This window comes from Corvus moneduloides, chromosome 6, assembly GCF_009650955.1.
Source record: "Corvus moneduloides isolate bCorMon1 chromosome 6, bCorMon1.pri, whole genome shotgun sequence".
NCBI classification, from domain to species: Eukaryota; Metazoa; Chordata; class Aves; order Passeriformes; family Corvidae; genus Corvus; species Corvus moneduloides.
The window spans coordinates 6,984,622-7,011,888 of NC_045481.1; the positions used below are offsets into that span (position 1 = coordinate 6,984,622).

General features: G+C 40.7%; 1 protein-coding gene across 6 annotated transcripts in view; it reads right to left on the reverse strand.

Annotated features, from left to right (window-relative positions):
• Positions 1-23,680, reverse strand: part of ESR2 (estrogen receptor 2) — a 34,857-nt gene extending 11,177 nt beyond the window's left edge. Inside the window, exons 1-6 of one of the 6 annotated variants that reach the window (XM_032112613.1) lie at positions 21,889-23,679; positions 19,116-19,228; positions 18,093-18,565; positions 13,768-13,943; positions 10,871-10,987; positions 2,337-2,636 (exon numbers count right to left, since the gene is read on the reverse strand). In XM_032112613.1, the coding sequence (XP_031968504.1) occupies positions 2,337-2,636; positions 10,871-10,987; positions 13,768-13,943; positions 18,093-18,526 (1,027 nt within the window). In that variant the 5' untranslated portion in view covers positions 18,527-18,565; positions 19,116-19,228; positions 21,889-23,679. Of the gene's footprint in view, positions 1-2,336; positions 2,637-10,870; positions 10,988-13,767; positions 13,944-18,092; positions 18,566-18,986 lie in introns of all 6 variants that reach the window. The other 5 variants (XM_032112609.1, XM_032112610.1, XM_032112611.1 and 2 more) reach the window with 5 other exon arrangements.
• Positions 23,681-27,267: the final 3,587 nt, after the last annotated feature.

Here is a 27,267-nt window from a genome sequence, read left to right on the forward strand (position 1 = left end):
AGAAAAAATAAACAGAGATAAGACAGTGTCAGCATTCCCAGGAACTCTTTTGAAGGGGTTTGGTTGCTTCAATGGGTTTTCTTCATACAGTTCTCCTACTGCCAAGAAAAAGTTTTTATTTCTGACATATGTTGAAAATAAACTAAAAGTGACTGATGCCAAAATTGGGGGTGATTTGGAAACTGATCTTGTAAAAAAATAAAAATAATTAATCTTAACTAGCTGAGGTTTTGGGTTTGTGGGTTTGTTGTTTTTTTTTTTAAAAAGGTGACAGAGTTAAAGAATAGAAATTAATAATAATCAGAAAATGGAAAAGATTAGGCTGGGGGTTTTCCCCACTGAAATATTGGTTAAAATGAGGTCATCTTCCAAGACCAATCTTCCTGCACAATTCACTTCCTACCAGATAAACATGACTGTGTGGAGTCCTCTGAAATGGCACCTTTTAATCAAGTTTTTATGATTAGACAAGAAATTATATCAATAGATACCATTTAACCCCTTATGGTTACTTACTTCACAGTTATTTTCAGAGTTTCTTAAGCCAGGAAAAATAAGGATAAAGGATTTGGTCTCTCTGTTTGAAACATCCCACATTAACTGCAAAACTATCATCAATTTGCAGGTGTCTTGTGTGGTTTGAGATGCTCTGGGGTGCAAACATCTCCTCCCCAGCAGCTCAGCAGCTGGCCTGGAATCTGCACACCCCAAAACCATCACACCTGGACCCTCCAACACAGTGGCTGAAACTGCTCTGCCCCTGGGAGCTGTGTTCAGCAGCTGGAGCTGGAAGCACATCAGCCACTCCACCTAGACCTGAAACAGGATGTGCTTCCCTGACGCTAAATTCCTAATTTAAGGATTCTACGAAATATTCTCCTCCGAGTTTGCTTCATGTACTGTGCTTCTGGAGGGAAGGGTTCCTGTCATGTTTCCCCATGTGGGTACTCCAGCAGCAGGAGCTCTTTGCAGTGCACACCGTGACAAGGGCAGGGCATGCACCAGCACACTCTGAACACCTTCAGCATAAAATACAGCAGAGAATCTTTGGAGTGCTGGCTCCCAGTGATGCCATGAAGATTTTTGCCTTTTCTTTTATACCCCTGTTATACCTTTTTACAACTTCTGTATTCCTAGTGCTTTTTTGCCTACATTCTTGGACTTGTTTGTCAAGTTAAGAGACTAAACATTTTAGAAGCTTCGTAGCTAGGGATCAGTGTGCCCCAGACCCCAAGGTCCTCTCCAGAACACATTCTATAAACCAAGATAGAGCCATCCAGGGGAAGGTTCCTTGGGGAGGGGGGCTCACTTGAGCCTCTCATTGGGGAATCTTTGATAGATATGCTGATTAGAAAAACCTATAATGTTATACCCAATGTTGGGAGGGGGGATACAGAGACAGACTCAGTGGGGTGCATCTTGATGCATATGACCTGGATGTGTGCACCTAAGGATCCTTAAAAATAAATACCAAGGTAAAATCCCTTTTCCCCTTCTAACCGTGTATGACTCTTGATTTTAAGACCAGGAAAAGGCATCACCAGCAGTGCACTCTATCTGAAGCTCAGGATCAAGCCTCATACTGCTATAAGTCCACCAATTATTCCATGCTTTTAACTCACTTTTAATTTTTATTCTGCCTGTTTTAGTCAGGGTAATTCATGGAGAAGGAACTGCAAATGCTCACCATTTCTTTTGAAATAGTTTGTGAGAAGTTAAATGGTTCATTGCCGTGATGCCATGGACACATTTGAGATATTCCAGGCACTAACACAGACAGTTGTATTGCGGTGCATGTTCTTGCTGTTGCCAACAACCAAAAGAACCCTTACTGATTTTTGTTTTGGAAGAGTGCACATGATAAATCTGAGATCAATACTGTGCTTCACTGATGTTTTTCTGTAGCGGCTCTGTCAAATGAAATTATTTCAGACCCAGGACTTGGACACCCTTCAGTTATCACTAACTGTACCAGAAACCTTCTATCAGGACTCAAGGAAAGAATTTGGTGTTAAATGAACCTTCTAAATCAGCTTAATCATGTATTTATAGCTGATGAGGTAGAAATTACATACAACACCAGCTCTGCTTTATAGCAAAATGAAGAAGTATTTGAGTAAGAACAGACAGCAAATTCTGGGTTACATTGTGTATAAATCAAAATACATCCAGGTTAATTACTGAGAGCAATAAACTCTCCATTACTTTGCAGGACAGAAAGCTTGACTTTCATACCATGTACCTACTGTGCTATTCTGTCTTTTCAGAGCAGAGGAGGACACACTGATGGTAAAACCATTGCCTGAAACAAATAAAAACGAGCCTGAATTTCTTACCAGGAATTTTCTTGGCCCAGCCAATCATGTGCACCAGCTCTTTGTCTGCCAGCTTTGTCAGGGACATCATCATGGAGGCCTCGGTGAAGGGTTTGCTGGGCCTGCTGACCAGCACGTGGGGTGGCTCGGCTTCCAGCAGCGTTAGCACGAACTGCTCCGGGCTGACCGTGCTCAGCAGGATCTCTTTCACCCGCGTCGCCGCCTCGTTGTATTTCTTGGCTCTGCCAAGGCAATGCACCCGACCCTCGGAACCGCGGTGGCTGCGCAGGATTCGGTACCCGCAGCGTTCTCTTCTTGAGCCTGGTGCGAGAGGCACGTGGTTGGCATTGGAGAGTTTTTCCCCTCAGGTTTCATTATGTAAACGCAAATACTTGGGGAGGAGGGTGAAAGCCCTTTAATATTGGATGTTCTAATAATGATCATTAAGTTTCTAGGACATTCAGCGTGGACTTAACTTTGTTCCTGCTGACTTCAGCTGAGGGGTTTTGTTTATTCTACTAAACAGAAATGAAGTTTAAAAATGTTTGGTTTTGAACTTTGGTTAACTCGATTTAAAAGTCCAGTGGGAAACTCCCATTGACATCAAAAAGATATAAATTGGATCTTTAAAGGTAAATAAAGATAGCTGATTGTAAATTCTGCTTTATATGTAAACTGGGGGAATAAAAGACTTGAAAGCCTGGGCCAAGTTACAGATTAAATGCCTCAGGAACAAGCACAGCTGGGCTTCAGAGTTAGCTGGATGTTCAGCCAGGGATTTACAAGATTCAACCCATTTTCTCCCCATGCTCCCAAAAAGCCAGCAGAAGTTTCTCCAAAGGGAGTTCAGGTATCTACAAGTAAGAGCAGACACCCTGTTTGGAGCTCTGTCTGCAGAAGGCTATTTCTATTGCAAAGAGCAGTCCTTTACATTCCTGGACTTAATTAATTGTTCATTCTGACAAAACTAAGCATTGTCCAATTCTTGGTCAGTGTTATTGGTAGCATCACTATTACCTGTTTTTGCATAGTTGCCAAGGAAAGAGTCTAAAAGCTTCTCCAAAACTACAATATTCGTAAAAGACTCAGTTATAGTTCTACTCCAGTTAGCAAAGAGGTCCAAGCATAAGCCAAATAAAAATAAGGGCAGTGGGGGCACAAAAAATTGATTTCAGATACTGTTGACAAGGCTTTGTCTTGCTAAATAAGATGCTGGGTGAATGCAGAGTCTCAGGCTCATGTGGCAGAGGAACCTCAGGTGGAAGTGGCTTTTCAGGTCATAGACCTGTCACATCTTCAGCAGCTGTCAAACAGCATTTGGGTCAGTCTGTGGGAGGGGTGAATGCAAAGGCCAGCCAGGTACAACCTCACTGAATAAAGACCAACAGTGTCTTCCAGGACTTTTAGGATGTGGACGTTTCAGTTGCACGTGACTCTCACGTTCTCTCTTGCTGCCTGTTCAGGAAACCATGTTGGATGTAGAAGGAAGTTAAAGAAGTCCTCATTAAAGAAGTTCTCAATATTAGAGGACATGGTTTCCCTGGAAATCCAAGAGACTGGAGAAGACCAACAGGCAAAGCTGATTCAATGAACAGACCTCAGGCAAGAGGAGTGGGATAAGAGCAAGTGGGATAAGAGCAAGTGGGATAAGCCATTTGGAGCTGGAAGTATTTTTCAGCTGGAAGTCCGGCTTAAGGCCTGCACCATTTGGAGCAAAGATGGTTTTGCAACTTTGAAAGGGATGTGGGTACGATGAAATGGGCTGAGTGCAGACAGGATATTTGCACAAATAATGGATTGAAGGAAATAAATAATTTGTAGAACCAAATGCTTAGCCAAATAACAACTAGCTAGAAGTTTCCAGAGCAGATGAACAGCAGTTAAGGAGAGGTTACACACCAGCAGAGACAGACAGAGAGTGAGACATTATTTTATGTAGATTCATGGAATGAGACTTTCTGAAAATACCCCAAAAAAGGCTCCCTGCAGAACTACAAAAGTAACAGAGCAATTTCTTCCCACTTGGGCAATTCCGTCCTGAAGAGAGGCAAAGGCCACCAAGGCATAGACTATTTTCTACAAAGACACCTGGATAATGCTGTGAACTCTGTGCTAAGCCTCATTTCTTGGCTAATGCACAAAGGTCAAGAGGAAAATCTTGAAGTGGTTTGTCAGCTACCAAAAAACACTAGAACGGCACAGTGGGCTGCAGACTGTTCTGAAATCCTGTAGCGCACAGTAAGTATGTATTTTCCATCAGGGAAGACAAAGAGGAAAGGCTAACAGTGAAGTAGGCAAATGAAACAATAGTACAGCTGGAGACAGATGAGGAGGTGCCCAGGGCTAGAGAGATCCATGGCTCTGATCTCCATGGCATGTGAGAGACCATAACCACAAGGAAACACAGCACATCGTTTTCACTGTTCAGAAAGCTGAAGCACATTTCCCGTGGGCACCTTGAAATACAGAACAAGAAAAATATTCTATAGGAATAGAAGCCACACGCAGGGTAGAGTAAAAATTTTCTTGGGCTATCAAAAAATACCAAACGCTCTGTGACATGAATAGTTTTTGTTCTCCAGTATCTGGTGGAGCTGTGAAAAACCCCAAAAGAAGATGCAAGAGCATCAGTCTTTGCACATATGGAAAGTCGTTCAGCTGGGGACCTTATCTAAAGTGATAATGTCAGAAAAACTACTGGCTTAAGAGGGAAATGGAGAGAGGAGCCTGATGTGCCTGATGACACAATAAGGAAGAAATTCCAACAGTTTTGACACACCTGCCAGAAGCAACATGTGTTCAAGGAAGCACTTGCAGCCAGCTTTTATTGGCTCTAGTTCAGAGTCTGGCACTGAAGTGAACCAAGTGTGCTCTTGTGGGGCTCTGTCATGCTGTCACCCAAACTTCTCTGTGGCACTGAAGATATCAGTCCTTTGGTGCCACGATCTGAGTCATCCTCTCCAATTCACTGTTGTAAAGTTAATATTTTGTAGCCTATAAATATAAATTTAAGCTTATAGAAAATATAAACGCATAGGTAATCAAACATACTTTAATGAAGGTCACAGAAATCAAATTTAAAAACAATATAAAAAGTAGTCCAGCATTCTGTTCTAATTGACAAAATCTTGAATAATTTCCATCTGCACAGCTGCACTCCATGCTCCATCTGAAGGTAATTCAGTCAGGTTATGATTTTGAGAGTATTAAAGGCCTCAATACTTGGGGAGGGTTCTTACTGGGAACTAGTAAACCTCTTTAAATTACTTCAGGTTGTTTAACTGAATCAAGTTTCTTATATAACCAGTTCTTATTATAAAAATATGCTCCATTTAAAACATAAACCAAATTTCTATAATCACATTACCAGTGCAGAAAGCCAGATTAGGAGTACTACATTTCTGCATTAAAAACTTGCTACTAAAGAAAAGACAACTGATGACAAAAGCAAGGTGGGAAAAAACCCAGCCAAAGCAGATTCTGAGTTATTTGTGGTGGTTTTTATTCACCATATATTGCCAAAGCAGAACTAGGCTGAATCACTGAGCCATGTGCATAAAAGGTACTTAAAAGAGATACCATTTATTAACACTTTCTGGTTTTTTCTGCTTGCATCTAAAGAACAAGAAAACTATATTTAAGCTTGCTAGTCAACTGACACAGCAGAAAACATCAGCCTTTCAAATTAAAACAACAACTTTCAATGACATAAAGGAGCTTCTTTACTTTCTTTTAAAATCCAAAGTTTAGGCAGGACTGAGAAATTCTACCTATACATCCATTAGCATGCAACAGACATGTATACGTGTTTCTAAAACTGTATTTTATAAATAATTATCAACCAGCCTAATGTTTTGCTTAAGTAGACACAGAGATGTGGATAAATGTGTGTAAAGGCAGAGCAATAAAATACAGCTTCCCAGATTAGGGACTATCTTCAACTATACCACAAACTCCCTAACAGTACTTAATAGCTTATATTCATTTCTATTAAGGTAATTCAGGCAATTGCAGAAGTGCAAAATGATCAAATCCCTCATTCTTCCTACCATGCTCTCCTTATTTAGAGATATTTTGTGAAAGAAAATTGCTACATTCAGCTGAGAATGATGGACCAAGGGCAAGACCTTGAGCTGCAGCACCACAGACCACATGAGTAAATGACCCCAAGATATATGAAATAAGGCACATTGAAAAAAAGGTCATTAAAATGAGCCTGTTGTTCACTCAGCCAGGAACGAGCCACAGCAGGTACTACTGGCAGTAAAGCACACTATTTTTCAAGCTTTGCAAATTCTCTGAAAATTACAAATGCTGTCTGATATGGTGGGCAGTTACATGGCATGTTGCCCTTCATGCTGATTTTGGTCCCTGGCAATGGCTTATATAACTAATCAGTTCTGTAGCAACTGCAGATTCTACCACTGAATATATTATAATCAGTTTTTGAAAGTATTTGAGCTTAAAACTGGCTCCAATACACATTAGTAAATCATTATCACTCCAGTTGCCTTTGAAAGCAAATGTAAATATTCTGGTGACTACATATTCCAGAGCAGAGCTGCTGACAAAGGAGCTGCCGTCTGCCTGTGTGCACATGAAAACATGAGCCTCAATTATAGTGATTGCTATAAAAGCTAAAATTCAATTAATACATCTGATGTCCAGAGAATGGCTTGAAATATTTTGTCCTCACTTATTTTCTGTGTGAAAAGTACTTTACAGTATTTCAACTGCACACAGCAACCACACACAGGAGAAAGAGCCAAATCCTGAACCAGCCCACAGAGAAATCCGTTTTCCTTGTTGAATGATGCCAGGATTCAAGAGCAGCATCTCTCCATCACTTTTGAGTGTGGCCTCTCAGCCTCCTCACTTGGGGCTGAAAGGAGCTTTATCTTTGGAACGATTTCAACAAGTTGAGAAGTGACACATGGGGGAAAAGATATAGAGCAGGGCATAGGAGGGAAATAAAAGTCAGGGAAACTGAAAACTCCTTATGAAAGAAGGTCTATTTGAGCCTCAGGAAGCAAACACAAAGCCAAGCAGGGCATAGCTGCTCCAAGAGTGCAAAGTCATGAAGAAACTGCCTTTGACAAACAGTCCAAGTCCATTTCAGCTCCCCAGGTAAACACCAGAAAGTTCCAAGAGAAGATCAGTTTTATCCTGATCTATTTTATTCAATTTTGCTGGACAGAGTTCATTGCAGTTTTTCTGTTTTCATTGTTCCTGATGACAGTGCAATTCTTCTGGTAATTATTTTTCTACCACTGTTAGTAGTCCTAGTGCCAAACTTTAGCAGTAGCTTCCTTGTTTGAAACAGCACAGAACATGGACTTCCTGCAGAGGCAGATGCAGTGTCTAAGACCCTCATGCTTTTGGCAATGATGGTATATTTTGTAAGAAAATCCATTATCACCTTAGTGATAGGCACCCCTAAGCTAGCCTCCACTAAAATACAAGTGGCTTGTTGGGCTGACTTCTTAACATTTCTGAAGGTGACGACATCCTAAAGAATTTCAGACCAGGAAACTCCAGAGCAATGCTTTTCTACTGCCTCCTACTGCACTGAAGATGGCATGTGCTGCTTAATCACATTTAGACACAGAAATGTATGTTTTAAACACACAAGTATCTGTGTGTTTTTCTCAAGGTGTCTATTGATAATATGCAAAGGGAGGATTTAAAGATACGATGGGAATGGTGTTGAGATTTTAAGAAGAGTACAAAGTGGTAATTGAACTTCTTTTATCACTCGTGCTGGACACAAGTCTCCACTGAACAAAAATGCACTCACAAACCATTCTATCCCATTCAGGGCTTTAGCAGATGTGAACCAATCCATTCACCAAGTGACCTCAGAAAGGAGCAGAGATGCAGAAAAGCCTTCATTAAAAACAAAGTGCTCTCTTTTATGGCTTTCTACAATAAAATTTTTTTATTAAAGCACAGTTCTAGTGAGAAAACATTTGACAGATAATTGCCGTGGTCTGCGGGAAAAGGCATTTACATTTCACTCAAGAAATACTCTCTTAAAATCTGTCTGGTTTAAATGTCTGTCACCATGTGTCCATACATCTGCATTACTCACAGGTGCCACTTAACTCATCAGGTGATTCAGACAGTCCTGAGTTTATTTTTATGCTCTTTTTTCTGAGATTAAATTGTTCAGACTCTCAAATTAAATTCTCGAGAGTTTCAACTTAAGTGCTACTATTTTAAAAACTAAGTATTTAAAAATACAGCTCTTTTTTTTCAGTTATAGGTTCAATCTGTCATTTTTCATCTGGCATAGTCATCAATGTCCTGCAGACAATAATTTTTGTAGGAAGACATGTTTATGAATATGTGACAAGATTCAAAGGAACACAGGCTTGGATATAAGTGTATGCTATAATTTTTTACTTGTAATACTACAGTACCTATGAGGTATAATCACACACCTGGACTTTCTGGGCAGCTAGAATAAAATTATTAATTTAAAGCAAGCATTGTGGAGGTCTACCTTACAAGATCTTTCTGGAATCAGTCTTGACAAAGCCTTTCCAACTCCAGAACTGGGGCTTGGTAGAAACCTCCATTGGAAAAACTTCGAGCAAAATTCTCAGTCATAAAGATGACCAGTAGCACCATTCAGAAAGTTAGGTTTTGAAAGGAGTCCTATTTGCAGGCGTAAGGCTTTCCTTTCTGGAGGTTAGACCAAACACCAATAAAAGTTGAGATCCATCATCTCTGCAGGAAAAGACAGGAGCTTCACATAGAAAGAACCGTCTGACTTGAGCAAAAGAAACTAAATGTACTTTAGGAGTACAAAAATAATACAAGGAACAGTTGAAATTTCAGTTCTACACTGGCAGTTATCAGCTAGGAATGAACAGGGAGGCTGCAATCGTAACATATCAAGGTATGACAATGAACTGCCAGCATGATGTTACCTTGAAAAAGGCAACAAGGATCCTGGGTTGGGCACAGAAAAAAGCTCCTGCAGCAACAGAAATGTATTACTGTTACTGCAGTGAGGAGAGCCACTGGAATGCTGTCCATGATTCTGGCAACCAAGTGCAAATTGGGTTATCTCTGCCTGGAGCAGGTGGAGGGACAAGCTACCCTGATGATTTCCAGATTCTGTCTACTTTCCTATTTTGCAAGAGGAGAAGTTTTCTTGGTTTATTTAGCCAACTAAAACAAAGGTTGTGAGGGGATATGATGCAGTCCTTAAACAAAACCAGGCCGTTAACAACAAAGAGAAGAGGAGTCTTTAAGCTGAAAGACAATGTTGTCACAAGAAAAAATGAACATTAATTGTCCGGCAATAAATGCAGGCTGGAATTCTAAAGAATGTTCCTAATGAAGGAAGTTATATTTTACAATCAGTCTTCAGATCAAAGCTGTAGGAGGATGAAAACAGCGCCTAGTTTTGAAACAGAAATAGGTATCTACATTAAATGGGATGAAATGAGATGCACGCCTGCAAATCATGGAGAGCCAAGCACAGCGACTTTCTCCTTTCCACTCCAGTGTTCTTATGGGATATTTTTCCAGCCTGTTTCTATTACATACATTGGGGAATCTATAAGAAACAGCAAACCTTGACTGTAAACATACATTAGACTGAGACATCGTTCAAATTATTTTCTTCTTAAAAGTAACTTTTAAAATATCATCTATTAAATGCACAACTACATTGAAGTCACATCACTTGTAAGTATGAGATAGGAATAAGAGAAAAGGCTGGATAATTCTGAGTGGTGCACTGACAAACAGTGGTTGTTCACTATTTCTTTTGGTGGAAGAGCTGTGGGGCATCATCTAAAGATAGCTTGCTCAAAAAAAAGAACTGCCCTCCCACTGCCTTCCCCTCACTGCCCCACCAAAGCCCCACACAAAATCCTGGCAACCTCAGAGCTGGTTCTTCACAGGATGGGTGGCCAAGCTGCTGAGGAATGTTGTAGATGCTAAGCCTTTATGGGATTAAAAAGAGAGACAATAGAAAACCTGTCATTCTACTAATGTCCCCAGCTGCTAATTTTTGGAAGCTGAGAACTGACAGCAGTAGTTCCACATAGGTGCTGGCCTCATTCTTATACTCCTCCCGAGGCACCCACCCTTGCCACTGTCAGAGGTGGAATACAGGTGAATTAGCTGCTGCTTCCTTGTGACACTACTGTTCCTGCAGTGCATCCAACCAGCAGAGCAGACACAGGCTCGTTTACCTCTCATTAGCAGAGACTCTCTGGAAGGCTCTGGAAGCAGCAGCTCTTGAGTTCTCATTCTGCATGGAAGTCACCCGCCTCCCCGAAGCTCTGCAGAGGTCATATGGTTTTCACATGCTTAACCTACACCTTACCCCTTCCCACAGGTTTTCTTCTGAAAATGACAAGTCTTCCTCAGCTTTAAGAATCAGTTAATTCCTTCCTATAAAACCAGCTTAAACCTTGATTTAATTGTAGTGCCTTCTTAGGATTCCGAGGGGAAAAAATATACAGAATTGGCTGAAGGGAAGAAAGAAAAAGCCAGCAAAACCCAAGCTAAGAACGTGGACATGCCAAACTCACCACATTTCATCATCCCCACTTCGTAGCATTTCCGTAGCCGGCAGGCCTGGCAGCTCTTGCGCCGGTTTTTGTCTATTGTGCATTGATTGGTGGCTGGGCAGATGTAATCGTTGTGTCCTGCAGCAGGGCAAGAAGGGAAAATTCAACAGTTCCAACTATCTTGGTCATTTCCCAAATCAGGAACGTTCCTGACTGTAAACAGCTCGACTTTTTCCACGTGCATATATCTAAACTCCATTAACTGATGCAAAAATGCGTATTTATCCTGTATTATAAACATCAACCTGTGGCCTCATAATTAACCAGATGGTATAGCTCAGCTTTATACTGGTGACTGTCAGATAACCAAGCACCTTCTAAAACCAACTAATTTTTTGAAAATGGAACAATGGAACATACACTCTTGTGGAAATTTGCTCTCAATCTCCAATTTCTTACTGTATATTGGGAGCCTATAGCTGGCAGATACCAGGTTTTAATTTTTTTTTTTCCTCAGCAGAGTTGAAAAGAGCAGCTTCAGTCCTGCAAAGATTTAAGTAAACTACAGCTCTATTTACTGAACTCTGATGTGGTGAGTTCCAGGAATGAAGAAGCCTTTGGAGGATTGACCCCGGACCAAAGTTAACAAAAAAAAAAAAAAAAAAGACCAAGATAGAAAGCAGAGTGGTAGTAAATAATGCATCCTGTAACTGCAAAGCAAAGCACAAGTAGAGGCTGTAAGTTTTAGATATTCTGGACAAGCATTTATCTCATTTTCATCAGTTTTCATTGCATCCTCTTTTGTTCTCTTCTTACTCTTTCCCATCTCACCTCATTTCCACCCAAGCCCCTTTACCCCTTTACTTTTTATCTTACTGTATTTCATTAATCAATAATCTGGTCCAAAGGTTTATTACTGTAAACTGGACTTGGGTATGCTCCTGGTGTAAACACAGTTGAATCATCTCCTGCCAAATACTGGGACTATCTCTTGCACCAATTACCAAAAAATGCAAAAAATATTCACTCATTTACTTTTCTTAATATCTTTTCTCCCAGGCTGCTTTTTAAGTTGGTTTTGGGTTTTTTTCCCCCAACCAAGAATAAGGTCAGGCAAAAATACTGCTACTTGAGTGAATTTTTTTTCACTTGGTGCAAATCCAAGAGTTCATGTCCCCAAGAGTAATTATTTAACTGAACCATTGTGACTATTTCTGTGCAAAATTAGAATTATTTTAACCTTGAATTTTTGAACCAGCAATTTTAAAAAGAAGAGATCAGGTTACAGTTTGTCCCATTTCCTACTGGCAGATATGACTGAAAAACAAATTACTGTTTATGACTCTTCACACAACATGGGGGGAGAGGAGGAGGAAGCTCTCTGTTGCACACAGGAGTATAAAGTAATTTAAAACTCTTGTGGCCTTGGGATAAATTAACTTGCAGGCAGACATCCAGTGATGTGGGACAAACAGACAACACTACAAACTCAGACCACACACAGTTGCTCAGTCATACCTTCTAATTTTAATTAGACATGAGCCCAACATTTTGGTCTATGGCAGGCCCAGAAAGTCTTTTATTTTAACATAACTGTTGCAACTGAGTGCTTGATAGTGCTTTATGCCAAGAACTGGCTTTCTTTGTCTTTTTTTATCCTTTTATTTGAATTACAAACACTGTTACCTGACAGGATACACTGAGGCGTACAAAAGACCACAGTGGGTAACTTGCTGGTGGCTCAAGCACGTGTGAGCAACACAGAGAAGGCAAACAATTTACTTGACAGAAAACACCTTGAGATCAAATTCAGTCTCCATTTGTTACAAACTGGACACAGAGTTCTCTTCAATTATTTTAGAAATCAAAAGTACTTGCACCAGCTTGTAGAAATTGCTATTCACCTGTGCAGAATTTGCACAATGAAGTGAAAGGGCAAAACAAGTTCTGAATTAAAGTTGATTCTCCTAGTGGCACCAACTCTGCCATATTGAGCCAAAAGAAAATATCTGAAGATTGCTAAAGGCTTTGCAGGCAGAAGAGGAAGGGGAACATTAAAGACCAAACAGCAACAGGATTTTCTGCACTGGTATCCATGTGTAGCAGCCAATGTCAATAGAAATTATTTTCCACCAAAAGATCCCAGACGAGGCCAAAGAACAGGATAACTAGGCCAAGGTTAAAGAAACCAAAGTGCCCCAAAGCTGCAGTAGGGTCCTGAGTGACTTCCACTGGCTGTGACAACAAACGTGGAGCCCCATATTTACTTCACACTGCAGCCACACAGCAAGCTTGAACTAAATACCAAATATTTGAGTTTAAACATGGAAGTGGGAGTCTTAGATAGAGAGATCTGACAGAGTAAGAGATACTGCAGTGCAGGCTCTGAGGGGTGGAGGCTGAGCATTAACAATAATCAGGTTAGTACCTGATACATGCTACACATATTTTTCCATCCTACATAGTGTGTAGATATTGTGCACTGTGACTCAACAGCTCCAAGAAATAGACTCTTGTCAAGAAGAGCTCCTGCCAAGCAAAGTCTCCAGATAATTGCCTACTCTTACTGTGTCTATGAAAACTAATTCTCAATTACTACAGCTGAGCTGGGCCACAAACTCCCATCAGATTCACAGGTCTGCAGTGCCATCCCACCCAGGCCTTTGCTGCAGGACCTCACTGTGCTATGCATTCCACCTCTCCTCTAAAGAAATCAATTGCTCACTCTGTAATGTTTCCAGATCTTGATAACATCAGAGCCAAAAGATAAAATTGTCAAATCATGTGTTGCTCTATTTTCAGCATGGAGCACCAGACACCAGGATTTCAGACCAACTCATTACTAGGTCAACTGCTGCAGCCCCTGCTCACATGAAACAATTTATTTAAGCAAAATTATCAAACCCTGTTTGTCCTACCTTGAATGCTTCTTTTAAAAAATGCTTTGCAGCCTTCACAGGACCAGACCCCATAGTGGTATCCTGAAGCATAGTCACTGCAGACTGCACAGAAGTGGGCATCCTTTTTTGAGCCAGGATTATTTGCAATTGGGCTTGTACAGTCATTGCCATTAGTTTTTCTTTTTAATGTTTCTCTGATAGAAAAGAAAAACATCTGTTACAAAAGAGGAAAATTTTAAACTGCACTGCAAAGAGTTCCATAATTTTTCATTGTCTTCTATTCTCTCTCTACAGAGTCTTCATGTTCCTCAACGCAGGATAGTGTGAAACATAAAGCCTTTTCTGACAAGATAATTTAAAGCATATAGTCTAATCCCAGTGATGACACACTAGAAAGATTTAAAATACTCAAAGGCATAAAACCGGACTGCTGTTCTATCAATCACATGAACCCTGGGTCTGATGGGTCTTGAAGAATTATTGGGAATGTGCAAGTCCAGGGATTTGTGAACCAAGGGGATTTTGCCTCTTGGGAGCTTCACATGGAAAAGGAGAACTCAGACAGCTCAGACTGACATGATAAATGCTACAATGAGCAGAGCTGCAGTTGCTTTGTTCTGGTAGTAAGGCAAAATTACAACACACATCCATTCTCAAGTATTTCCTCCTTTACATGAAGCTTTATTCATTCAATGACATTCTGGAGACAAATAACTGAGATGTGAATCTCAGCCTACAAGATCAGCTCATGATGTTAGACAAAGTTTTCTGTTCAAGGCGACATCCCATGTTGATCACCCTAATGCTAAACGAAAAGAAGCCTGAATACAAGAAGAATGGGGAAACGCAACTAATAAAATACTTTCATACATTAAAAACTTGGTGCTCTATATAAATTAGTAAGATATACACATTCATGAAGTGTTGCAAATAATTCCAACATACAGGAACTACTCTTCATGACTGGATTAAAATTAAAACAGAATAAAACCATGAAAAAACAGCCAATTCCTGACACCAATGTCCTGTAAACAAACACAAGAGGAATGGAACTTAGATTATCAGTAACGTTTGGTTTAGGTATAGGAAGTACGTCCGTTGTATCCTTTTTATCTGGACCTCATTTTCTTGGTGATTTTTGCACGCTGTGCTTCCAGGGTCAACACAATTTCTAGACAGAGAGAAAACAGTGTTATGTGCAAACTCTCAGCAGCTCAGAGTTTGAGAAAAGGAATGGTACATAGCCAACTTACATGTAAACACTTAAGCACAGAGGCAGAACTTAGGAACTCTAGAATTTTCCTCATCCCACCTTCCAGAAGGATTAGGGAGAAGAAGAATCTCTTGGGATCAGACAGCAGGTAGCATGATTTATGACTTCTACAGAACAAGGGCAAGTTTAAACAGAACAGTGGAAACATGCTAAAAGTGCTGTCAAAGAGGCTTTAACTAATATATTAAAAGTAGATTTTGTGCTGATTTCATGACAGGAGGTAAGGACAAACACACCCACATGCCAACTGAAAACCATCAAGTTCGTAAGTTTTTGAGGAGAACATGCTCCAATTTCCTGGTAAAAAATTTGGAAAGGAAGAAAAGGTGCTTCTCAGAGCAAATTTCAAAACAGAAAAATTAAGGTATTTGTTGTACAATTAAGTTCCTGAGAGATTTTTTAAAATGTCAATTCATTTAGACATGGCAGGGCAGAGGAGTGTTTAGGTGTTTAACAAGCTCGGTCTTTGATTAGACACACACCTCGTTAATGGGTTGGCTAATCACTGAGTTATTTCCCTCTCTGCCAATGCTGGAAAGACCAGTGAGGGGGAAACTCTCCCCAAGAGCGAAGGGACTGTATCACACATGCCTAATATGCTGCTAATGCAAGGAGGGAAAAGCATTCCTATCCCCCTGTATTTGGAAGCAAAAGTAATTTGGTGTTTCACATTAGCAAAAGAGATACATTTTTAAGCTTTATTTGGGAATCATTATCCGATTGTGAGGGTCAGAAAAGGCTCAAAATCAGCTGGAGAGGCTCTGAGTGACTGATTGATATGCTGTGGAGAGCAATGTTTAGTGCCCTCCATAAAGCACTGAGGTTATGGATGAAAATAAAGAAGAAGCACACACTGTAACATCTCGGTGAGGATTGTTGGTTTTTACCTCCCTGTCATGAAAAGTGTTTTTAAAAAGCACTTTTTCTTTCCTTGCTTAAAAGTTTAATGACAGCCACCCTGCACACATGGAAGCGGCAAGGCTTCCTCAGACTTGTGGCAAACAGCTTGCACGCAGCGGAACCATCTGGAACAAATTCCTCCTGTGGGCCAAACAGGATCAGAGCCGCTCGTCTGTGTCAGCTGCAGCCTCACACCAGGAGGCCCAAACCCCATCACTTTGTCAATGCTGTCTGTGAGGACAACAGACCCTGCAAACAGTCAGGGCTTTCAGGTAAACATCCCATACCCCGAGAGTCTCCTGCTCCGACAGTGTTTCCACACAAAGGGCAGTCCAGAGAGGGCAGCCCACATGTGGGTAGAGACCCCATCCCAGCTGCTGTAGGACTGGGGCACACCAGGATGCTCAGCAGAGGAATGAGCTGCCAGGTCCTGCAGGTGAGCTGGAAGTGGCTGGATGGATGCCCACAATGCTCCTGCACCAAAGGATGCAGGAAAACAGGGGATGTAGCCTGGTGGCTACTGAGGAACCCCATGGTGAAAGATTTCTCTCTTTACACCTCCTAGTACTCCTCTCTATTTTATGATCGTGGTTTCTATATTGAGGTGCTACCTTTCTAAAAAAGAACTAAGACTTCACTGAAAGCAGTAAGTCACTGATTTTCTCCTGGTCATCCTTCTACTCTGAGCAACCTGGTCTAGAGGAGGGTGTCCCTGACCACAGCACGGGAGTTGAAACTAGATGGTCTTTAAGACCCCTTTCAATTCAAACCATACTGTGAAAAAGAGGTTATACTCCAGATTTTCTTGATTTCTCTTTAAGTTAGGTCATCATCAGCTGCAGGAGCAATAGTCCTTATATATCTATACAAATAGCTGATGATTTATTTATTTAAACTCCAGTGGGAGAGGTTTGGCTTCCCTTCTGTCTGTCATAGAGAGGGCACTGCAGGGCATCAGACAGGGTGCTCTTGCTCCTGGGTTATTCCAGCTGCTGTCCCAACATCTGGACAGCTTGAAACACTAACGTTCCCAGGGCTGTCAAAGTTTTGGAACCTTAACCAAAGTGGAAAGAGTTTGGATGTTACCCCTGTTCACATCATTCAGAAGAATTTCCCGAACAGCTTTGTAAGTGCTACCCAAAGAGTCTTTCCCAATCCACACACCTACACTGAAAGCATATTTGCACTCCAGAACTGCATAAAGCCCACCCCTTGCACAAGGAACGTGGGTAGTCTCAAAAATAGCACAAATCCTCTATTAACCATTGAACTAAAACTGTTGCCAGGACACACTATTTTTCATACTCCAAATGGCTGCTGAAGTTTAATAGGGGGACCTATGAATAAACATACAGCTGCTGAAGCAGGAACAGCACCTGCACACCCTGAGCTTTTATCCATCCAGCAGGTGTTGTGCCCACAAACAGAGCAATTCCATCGGCTGATGATCCACATGCTGATTAGGGTTTGCAATACCAGTAAATGTGCAGAACAAGAATGTGTTTTTGCAAACAGAGTTTATTGTCAGCTGAAAATTTAGCCTGTGACTCTGCTGTTCACAACAACTTTACAGAGTCAGTTGGGAACAGCAGCAAGAAACAGAGTCAGGCTTTTTTTCACCTTTTAACATGGTGCATGCTGCTGTGTGACTGTTCATACTAAAAGCAAAGAAAATATTTCCCTTGAATTTCAGGTTAACAAAAAGCCTTCACATCTATTAGAAGCAGTAAAAAGAATAATCTGGATAAAAAGGAATTCAAACAACATTGTATCAAAAGGCAAAAAGAGTGAACTTTTACCTCTCTCCCTCAAAAGGACTTAATCTGCCAGAGCAAAATTAATTTTATTACACAGAATAGTACCTAGAAGTCTTGAACTTTTGTTTACACACTGAACTTTTCCCACACTGAAGGTATTTGTAATGCTTTGTGTTGGTGTATAGTACTCTAAGGAGGTATTGAAAAAAAAAAAAATCTCACTTCAGAAGTTACACTAAAAACAAACAAACAAACACCCCAGGACTGATTTGGTGTCTAGTGGAGCTTTTCTGGCATTGTTTTATTTTTCAGAGGGACCAGTACATAGAATTCAAACGTAAAAAGAAAAGACTTGAGCTGAGGAAACTGTAGATAATATTCAGCCAAGTTTTAAAGCAACAAGCAGCACTGACCTGCTCCCGGGCAGCACTGGCTCCATCGGTCGTGCCTCACACCACAGGCTCTTGGGCTGCTCTGCATACAGCAGTGAGGACTGGCAGTGCAGTGTCAGAGGGGACAGATGGCCAGGAGCAGACCACAGCGTGCTGGGGCTGGAGGTTTGCCTTGCAGTCATGCTCTCTGGATCCCCAAAATTGCTAGCAATGTTGTAATTCACCATAGCAGGGCTGCAGAATGCCATTGCGGAATACTCGTGTCTGTTTTCCATGTAAGATGAGGGAATGTAGACTGGACTGTGTTCTGCTGTCAGCGTGGACTGATTGCAGCTGTAGGGAACTGGAGAGATGACACCAGCAGGTGAATTTTTAATTTCTGTTTTATTGCATCCAATATCCTGAAATGGCAGCAACTGAGAAAAGTCCTTGTGAGAAGACGTGCACAGGGACATTTTGAAGCAAGATTGAAGAGTGCTATTTAAATATTCATCCTAAGATGATAAAGAATTTCAGAAAAAAAAATTAAAATGTTAGAAAGCTCTGCATTAAGTCTTCTATAAAAGAATAAAGGAACCCATAAACCAAAAAACATAAAAATGTCTCGTTAAAACAGGCTACATACCAAATGCACTTAAATAATCAATGTACAAATTTACTACCTTTAAGAGAAAGAAAGCTTTTTAGAATATCCTTAAATATAAAGGCTAAAACACACACAGAGTTCAGACTCCCTTAAAAAATAATAATAATTTTAAGAAGAAAACTATTTGAGGCCTGCCTGCAACAAAGATGAAGGCGACAACTTGGATCTTAATAGGAGTTACAACCAGGGTAAAACTGCTCTATATCAGAGGCAAAATTATCCCAAGACCCATAGCTATGGAGGAGAAATCAATTCCCATTATAACTCACCATCTTCTGCTGTAACTGCACTACAGTCTTCAGCCTTGTACTTCAGGGTGCTTCCCTTTTCCATCACAAACATGTCAGAGCAGGTATTTTGAAAACAGACATACACACACACATGCATATCCCCTATACCTTCCAAATCCAGAACTCCACTGCACGTCCCTCTACACAGAGGAGGAAGACAGGTAGTGGATGTCAGCAAGCAGTGCAACTTCATCTCTGAGAGGTCCCTGGATACGGCACCTCTGAACAGAGCCATCAGAAAAGTAGAAGTCATAAAATGCAGATATTTCCAAAGCTGACAACACAACTTGAGTGATTTCATAAGGTCCAGAAGTTTTTTGATTCCCTGCCACTCTCCATCCCCATCCCAACTACTCCCTGTCCTTTCTCCCATCTGACTCACTATCAAAAAAAGACCTTGAACTGCCCACAGTAAATACTCTTTGACAGATTTAGGGATTTAAGAGAGAAAAGAATTCTGAAAAGAAAAAAAAAGCCCGCCAAAATTATCCTCTTAAGACAGATCTCTGTCCTAGAAGCATTATTTTACTGTGGCATTTAAAAACATTTTTTCTTTGTTCTTCACTAAGAGTTTCATCTGCAGTTCATTCCAGCTCTGAAGACAGACCTAGTTTGCAATTCAAAACAATTCTGTATCCAAAATAGCAAGTTCCAGCCCCATGAACTGATATTACAATGTACTTTTACATATTGTAATAAGATCTTAACATGAAAAACCACAGGATTCCTAAACATTCACCCAGCTTTGCTATTCCACAAGTGGCCAAGGTATAGATGCTAAATGTTCTTACCTTTTTTTGCCTCACATGACCATAAAGCAAGATGATGAAGATTGAAGCACAGTTTTGTTGAAGTACCAGCAACCTCCCTGTCCCCAAAGTTCTCAGCCAGATGGCATTTCTAGTATGCCACCTTGGGGCATTGATATGTTTTTCTCCTCTAGGGTGAGGACTGAGAGGAGAAGCATTAACCAAAAAGGTAAGAAATAGTCTTTTTGACTAAAATGGATAGTTGAGAGTCCATCCTTCCTCCTCACTCTGCATCCTGGCAATGAAACTGAAGATAATATGTAGAAATAACCAGAAACTCATTTAAATCAGCTCCAGCACTTTAGACCCAGCTGCTGTTTTTTCCTTTGTGGGAAACAGGAAAATGAGATATCTCAGCAGCTGTTTGTGTCCAGCAGTTCTTGGACTGGAACTCCAGAGCAGTCAAAGCAGGGGATTCTGACCTCACTCCTCACACAACCTACACACTTCATCTGCCCCCACCAGATGCTTCACAGCCCCCTCTAGGAAAAAACAGGCATTGTGCAAACTTCACTGCAAAAAGAACACTGACAAACCCAAAGGCACTTTCACTCCCAGATTATGGGGTGGGTAATTTTTTAGAAGCAAATGATGGAACAAAAAAAATTATCTTAGGAGTATTTTCAGGGGTTACTACGAGTGGGCCCAGTGAGCACACTGGATTCAACACACATTTAAAGATTCAGTGTAAGCAAAGCTGTATTCCCCTTGCAATCTCAGAGGCTGCAGGTATTCAGGGTGAGCATGGACACTCTGCCAGAGGGTCTGGAATGTCCAACAAAAGCTGTCTGTGCTCACTTTGTCCCTCTGCCTCCTCTGGAAGGGTGCACAGTGGAGGGGAACCCCAAATCCTTCGGAGAGAAGGACATGAGCAGCATTACAGCAACATCGCTGTTACAGTCAGCTAGAGACATTCTGCTGTGGCAGCTTTTGCAGCAGGAAACTGGTTGTGTAGTTTCCCTCAGCATTTAGCAAATAAATGCCTGTACACTGTAGAAACAGAGAGAGAACACAGAGCTGCTACTACGAAATTTTATGAACAGAAATCAGCTGAGATTTGAGTAATGTTTTTCTGCAGAGGGAATCCACTGATGTGTGTGTGCAGGGTAACTGCCTGTTTAGCAGGAGGAGATATGGTCTCTAAAGGGCAACACACAGTATTCAGAAGCATACACAGAAGTTACCAGGAGCAAGAGTGAAGCTTGTTTTAGGGGTAGGAGTTCACACAAGCATAAGAAGTCAGTACAGCCTTCCTGAAAAACACACTGCTCATAACTTATTTACAAGAAAAGGAGACCCTGGGGTCTAGCAAGTTAAAGAAAACTGTACACATGGTCTTCAGCAGGCTGTAATGTAGTGAAAAAATAACAGCATTGACTTGAGATACTTAACTTGGGTGGCAGAAATAGTTCAGCCACAGTAGACTATGGATCTACATGAGATCACACTGACCACGTTTCTTTACACCCAGAGAATTTAAAATGGGAAGCCCGGAGCCTCACAAATAAAGTGAAACTGCTGAAATTATCCATTGTTGCTCAGAAGGTCCTAAAAATTGGCTGCTGGACTCTGAAGTTGTGTATCTTAAAGAAGGACTGAAGATTGAGGGAAACAAACCTCAGGATCTGAGCTTGCGAGAAAACAGACTCCACAAACAAAGAAGGAAGCACGACCACATTTAATACAAGGATTACAATAAGTAGTGCAATAGGCTAATAAATTTGTTCCATCCTGGTATAATGTCCTCATATTTTAAAGACTACTCATTAAACAGAAATGAACTACTTCCTAAAGTGAACTCCTGTCCCAACACTTCCTCTGAAGAAAGATTTTAAAAGCAAGATTCAATGATAAAATACATTTTTTAGATGCAGTCTATCAGCCCTGCACTAGATTTGTACCAGACACAGAAACAAAACAGGTGCCTATTATTTTTATACTCTGGTTTCCTGGGAGTCTGCAAATGTTTCAATCCACTGAAGTCAGTTTAGCTTAGCAAGATATTCAACAACTGAAATGCCATTACTAAGTAAACAGCAGCCATTCTGGCCAGTTCCTTGAATAACACTTACCATTCACAAATCTAAGACATTACGGGCAGGATTCACTTCTGACATAAAACAGCTTCATTTGTTCCAGTACTCAGAGGATGACACCACTATCCATGAGGATGTAGGGAAAAAAGGAATGTTATCAATGTTCTCCACAAAAAAAAAAAAAAAAAAAAAAAAAAAACCAACAAAAAAAAAAACAAGTTTCTTGTCTTTGAATAATTCTACAACAACTGAATGTATCTTGAGAGCCACCATACAAGACATGCCCGATGAGACACAAGAACTGGTTTAGATGTCATAGTCAAACAGACACATGGGTAAATAATTAAGCCATCTGACGTATTTCAACAAACTCAAAAGCCACTTACTGCACATTACCTATACCAAGTACCTCTTTAAAAGGCTTGTGTGAAAAAAGCTAGTTTGATTTTTGTTTGGGTTTTTTTTTTTTTGTTTGTTTGTTTTAGTTTTGGAAAGTGGCAAAATAGAGAGGGCAGGGTGCCTGCTTGGGAACATAATACAATAGCTTTTCCTAGAAAAGTACAACACTTCAAAAAGCAAGGGAGTGATGGATGTTCTCAGGCACCCTTCCATCAACATGCACCACAACATGCTTAGAATTTTATATATATTTTTAGTAAAGATCTTTTGCAATAGAGAATCAAGATGACCATTTTCTGTGCTAGGCTTAAACTAAAGTACAATCATTCTGCCTTTGGGTTTAATAGAGGTGATTCAGCAAGCATGCATTCCACCACCCCACAGCCAAAGATCCTCAGTCATCTTGCAGAGCATGCTATTAATATTCTGTTAAGTTACATTTTACACAACTCACTGCAATAATAAACTGAATCATCTTCTAGAAACATGATTATTAAAGGAAAGTCATTCCTGATGCATAAGGGCATACTTGTGCTTCAGGTTTTGTGAAAAACTTATTACTCATTAAACACAGCAGTGCCAGATATTGCCAACAGAAGGCAGACAAGTAAACAAGTCTATTATTGCCTGAGAAGGACTGGCTGCAACAAGTAGGGCAGAGGAATGGAAGCAAAATGCAAACACAGCTATCTGTCCAGACTTCAGATATTGTACACATTCCTCCAAAATTAATAACCTGTCCTCAATGACATCAAGACCTTCTCTGAAGAAAACACTGCAGCTCTAAAGCACGCAGGAAAGAACACTTTGAAACAAGCAAAACGAGCACTCTTCAGCCTATGCTAGCCTTTGAGTTACTCAGGACACTGACAACTCCTAGATTATTCTAAACATTTCTAAATACATTTCAGGGCTGAATGAATATGACATGGGGGCAGCAAAGGAACTGGATTTGTTCCACTAGAGGAATTCACGACTTCGGTCTTCTACCCCCTGAAGTGGAGTTCCAAAGACAAGAAATCCAGACTCTTTTTACAGAAAGCACATAAGTCACGACAAGAGATCACAGTCACAAGCCAGTGCAAAGGAAATTCCAGTAGAACATAGTAAAAATTCTCCACAGTGAGAATTAAGTACAGGAATAGGATACCCAGAAAGGCTGTGAAATCCCTATCTTTGGAGAGACTAAATAAAGACTCACTTTGAGCAGTATGCTGGATTAGTTGCTCTCTAGATTTCCCTTCCCACCTACCCATTACTGGAGGCATTCACAGCAGAGGAAATTCCATTTTACTTGTGCTGGAAAGTGTGAGGCATATAAAAGGATCATGGACACTGGCCAATTTGTCACCTTTGTTCAAGAAGGTGAGAGCTGTGGGTCCTGCCCGAAGACAACCAACATTCAACACTTCGTGATGCACAAAACCAGCTGCCTTGCATACACTACACGGTATTAGTTCAACAGAAGGTATCCATAAAATTGGAAAATATGTCCAGATCTCAGTTCAAACTAGAGTTAAGGTTGATTTACTAGCTTTTAACCTTTGAATTTGTAGACCTTTAAAATATTACCAGACATGAGAGTAGATTTAAGCTTTCTATGATTTGCATCTCTAAAGTATGTTTCATAGACTTAGGGTTTCAGACATCAGAAATGAAAAGCCATTGTCCTGCTCAAGAATAAAAATGCAAACTGAGACACTTCAGCTCCTTTACTCTCCATGTAATTATTTCAAAGCACAGTGTGGACTTTTTGATCAAAATGAATATTTACATTTCAGCATGAAAATTTTAGTGTGTTCCATTAGAACAGAAACATCTATTAAAACTATTACACAAGCAACAATTACAAGGATCTATCTGAGGATTTTGTAATCATGCTTCAATCCGCAGCAGTATTGTGGCAGAAGACAGTACACAGAATTGCACCCTAGTCTGGTGGGAACCCCATTATTAAAAAAAACCATCTCCCTCTGATGCAAGAGAGGGCAGGGAAGAACAGCACAGGATTTACATTTTCATGGAGCTGGGATGTGCATCTGTATCCAGCATCTCTGAAGCACACTTGGGTCTCTCAGCACATACCAATTAATGAAGCTAATTCTAAAAAAATTATTCTTGTTTTGATTGCCAGACCATAGCTCTGTCCCAACAGCATGGAATACACCAGTGCCTTGGATCCTGGAGGAATTAATTCCTTCAATCACCATTTCTCTCAATGACAATGTCCTAGAACAAATGTACATGTGCCTTCTTCCACTCCATTCCTTTCTGGTCATTTGCAAAGTGTGTCTTCATAGAGTCATAACTGAATCTATGAACGGTTTGGGTTGGAAGGGACCTTAAAGATCACCTAGTTCCAACCCTCCCCCTTGCCATGGACACATTCCATGAGACCAGGCAGCTCAGAACTCAATCCAACCTGGCTTTGAACACTCCCAGGTATGAGGCATCCACAGCTTCTCTAGGCACCCTGGCTCACCACCCTCAGAGTAAAGAATTTCTTCCTAATATCCAATCTAAACCTTCTCTTTCAGTTTGAAGGCATTCCCCTTTGTCCTGTCACTACACATCCTCATAACAAGCCCCTCTCCAGTTCTCTTGGAGCTCCTTTAGGTACTGGAGCTTTCTCTTCTCCAGGCTAAACAGCCCCAACTCTCTCAGCCTGTGTTCATATGAGATGTGCTCCAGCCCTCTGATGAATTTCATGGCCTGCTCTGGACTCACTGAATCTTATGTTCTTCATCCTTGTTATGTTGAGGGTCCCAGAGATGGATGCAGCACTCCAGGTGGGCTTTCACAAGGGCAGAGAAGAGACTGCACCACAGGGCTTGGTGCTGTCAGCAAACTTGCTGAGGGGGCCCTAGATCCCACGGCCCATGTCACCACCAAAGGCATTAGATAATTCTAGTCTGCTGAGAAGCAGAGTGCCACACTCAATCCTCTGCCCTCAACAAGGGAAAAAACATATGGATAAAATACCTCATTTTGCCCAGTAGAACTTTTACACAGCTTGGAGGGTTACTGAAAAACTGTCTCTTGTTATTGGCAGGATATAGACATGAGCTGGCACAGGAGCTGAGATTTTTTGACTCAAGTCAAGTTCCTTCTCTTTACTCTTACAACAAATCCACATCTCTTGTATTATAAATACATCGGGGACTGAAAATTCCACCTCATTTATTCCCTTTTCCACAGCAGTTTCCCCACTCAGGTCTGTGAGGATATACAGCAGCATGCAGAGAGCAGAGCCTGCAGCAATGCACTCATGCCAGACAGAAATTTGAGAGGAAAAGGACTGTGGCTAAAAAAGTCAGTATGTGAAGCAAAACAAGTAAATCAGGCAATAGGGATAGAACAGGAATCAAAAATTCCTACACTCTCAGGGGAGATACTGTCTTGTTTTCTGATGAAAGCTGAGAGACTTTCCCTGGCAGCAGCTGTCCCTCACTAGGCATAAAGATGTGTGATAAGATTAAAAGTCCTTTGGCCAATGGACAAAAGAGTAAAGTCATTACTGCCCCTAAACCTGCCCCCTGGCAGTCTATAGCCATCAAGTCTGAGGTTGGGTAGACAAGTGGGACACACCCCTAAATGATGTGAACTCATTTATTTCTGCAGTTCACGCTCTACCACCCTGGCAGATCTGACCTGCCATAGCTCCAAAAGGCAGGGTGGGAGTTTCTGTTTGGCACATACGTCAGGAAATGCAGGATTCATTGCTCCTGGCTAAGCAGACATGAGGCATTTACTTTCCCTTGAGCATGCCATGCCTCAGGCTCCTTAAATGACCTCTTGTTTTTCGAGGCTGAGAAGCAGTGCTGATAACCAGAGCTGTCTTTAGCAAAAGAAAACCTTCCTTGCAGAAATGTTGTCAGGGAACAATTTTTTCAGATCTCAGTGACCTAAAGAGTGAAGAAAAATCAGTGGACTTTTTCCTGTCAGACCAATTTGCAGTATGCCTTATTCCACTTTCTCCTCCCCCAAATAAAATGGTGTTATTTACTGTGGGTTTTTTCCAGACAGCCTCTTTACTATGCAAATGATTCATGCTGTAGGATTAATTTAGGTAGCCAAAGAGTAAATTAAAAGAGTGTAAAACTTTTGTCTTTTTAGTCATAAAACTTGAATAAGCAATCTTTTCTATAATGGTATAGAAATGAAATCTATGTGTGAATATGTACAAAATACAGAACTCATTTGGCTGCTTTTCTGATTTTAGCTGTAGTAAATTGATTTTCTTACTGAAATTTCTGTAAAAGACTATTCCATTGTATTAATTTTGTTTTGCATCTTCACATTAACAGCAAATTCAAGACCAAATATCTTTGTCTCTGCAATTTTATTTTAACTTCTTTAAAATGAAGGTTTTTTTCGATGCTGATTTTTGATACCTGATTTTTGATGACTTAAAAGACTTACAAGCACCTAATAAATGAGTCATTATGCCTTTACTTTTTCTCCACCATCACTAATTCACTGAAAGAGCACAGAAACCAAGGCATTGCTTATTCTTGCCTTTCAAGCCATGAAACACTCTTATAATGCTGCATGAAATCCCAGGTCTGACATGTTTAACACCATCCACAGGTAACAAAAGTTTGTGTATATGTTTTAGTCCCTTAAACAGAGGAAGCTGTTCTAGATTTATCTCATCATTAACCTAGACATGAAAACCTGCCTTTTATTGTAAGTAAAATCCTGTCTCAGCTGAGTCAGTCAGAATTTTGTTTATGGTTCTCACAGAGGGACATTTGTCTAACATACTAATTAAGACAAAACTGTATTGTCCTAGTCTTATTAAAATGAAATCTGAGAAATTATCCTGGGTTTTCTGCTTGTTGAGCTTTTTATGTCCTGTCTCTCAAGGAATGGACCAGCAAACTCTTTCATGTGAATATTTCTTGCTGCTAGCAAAAGGATGCTGCAGATAATTGATGAAAAACACAGTGAAATAGTGGATATAAAATCTGGTCAGCCCCCTGGGTCACCATCCCTTGTCACTGTAATCTCTTT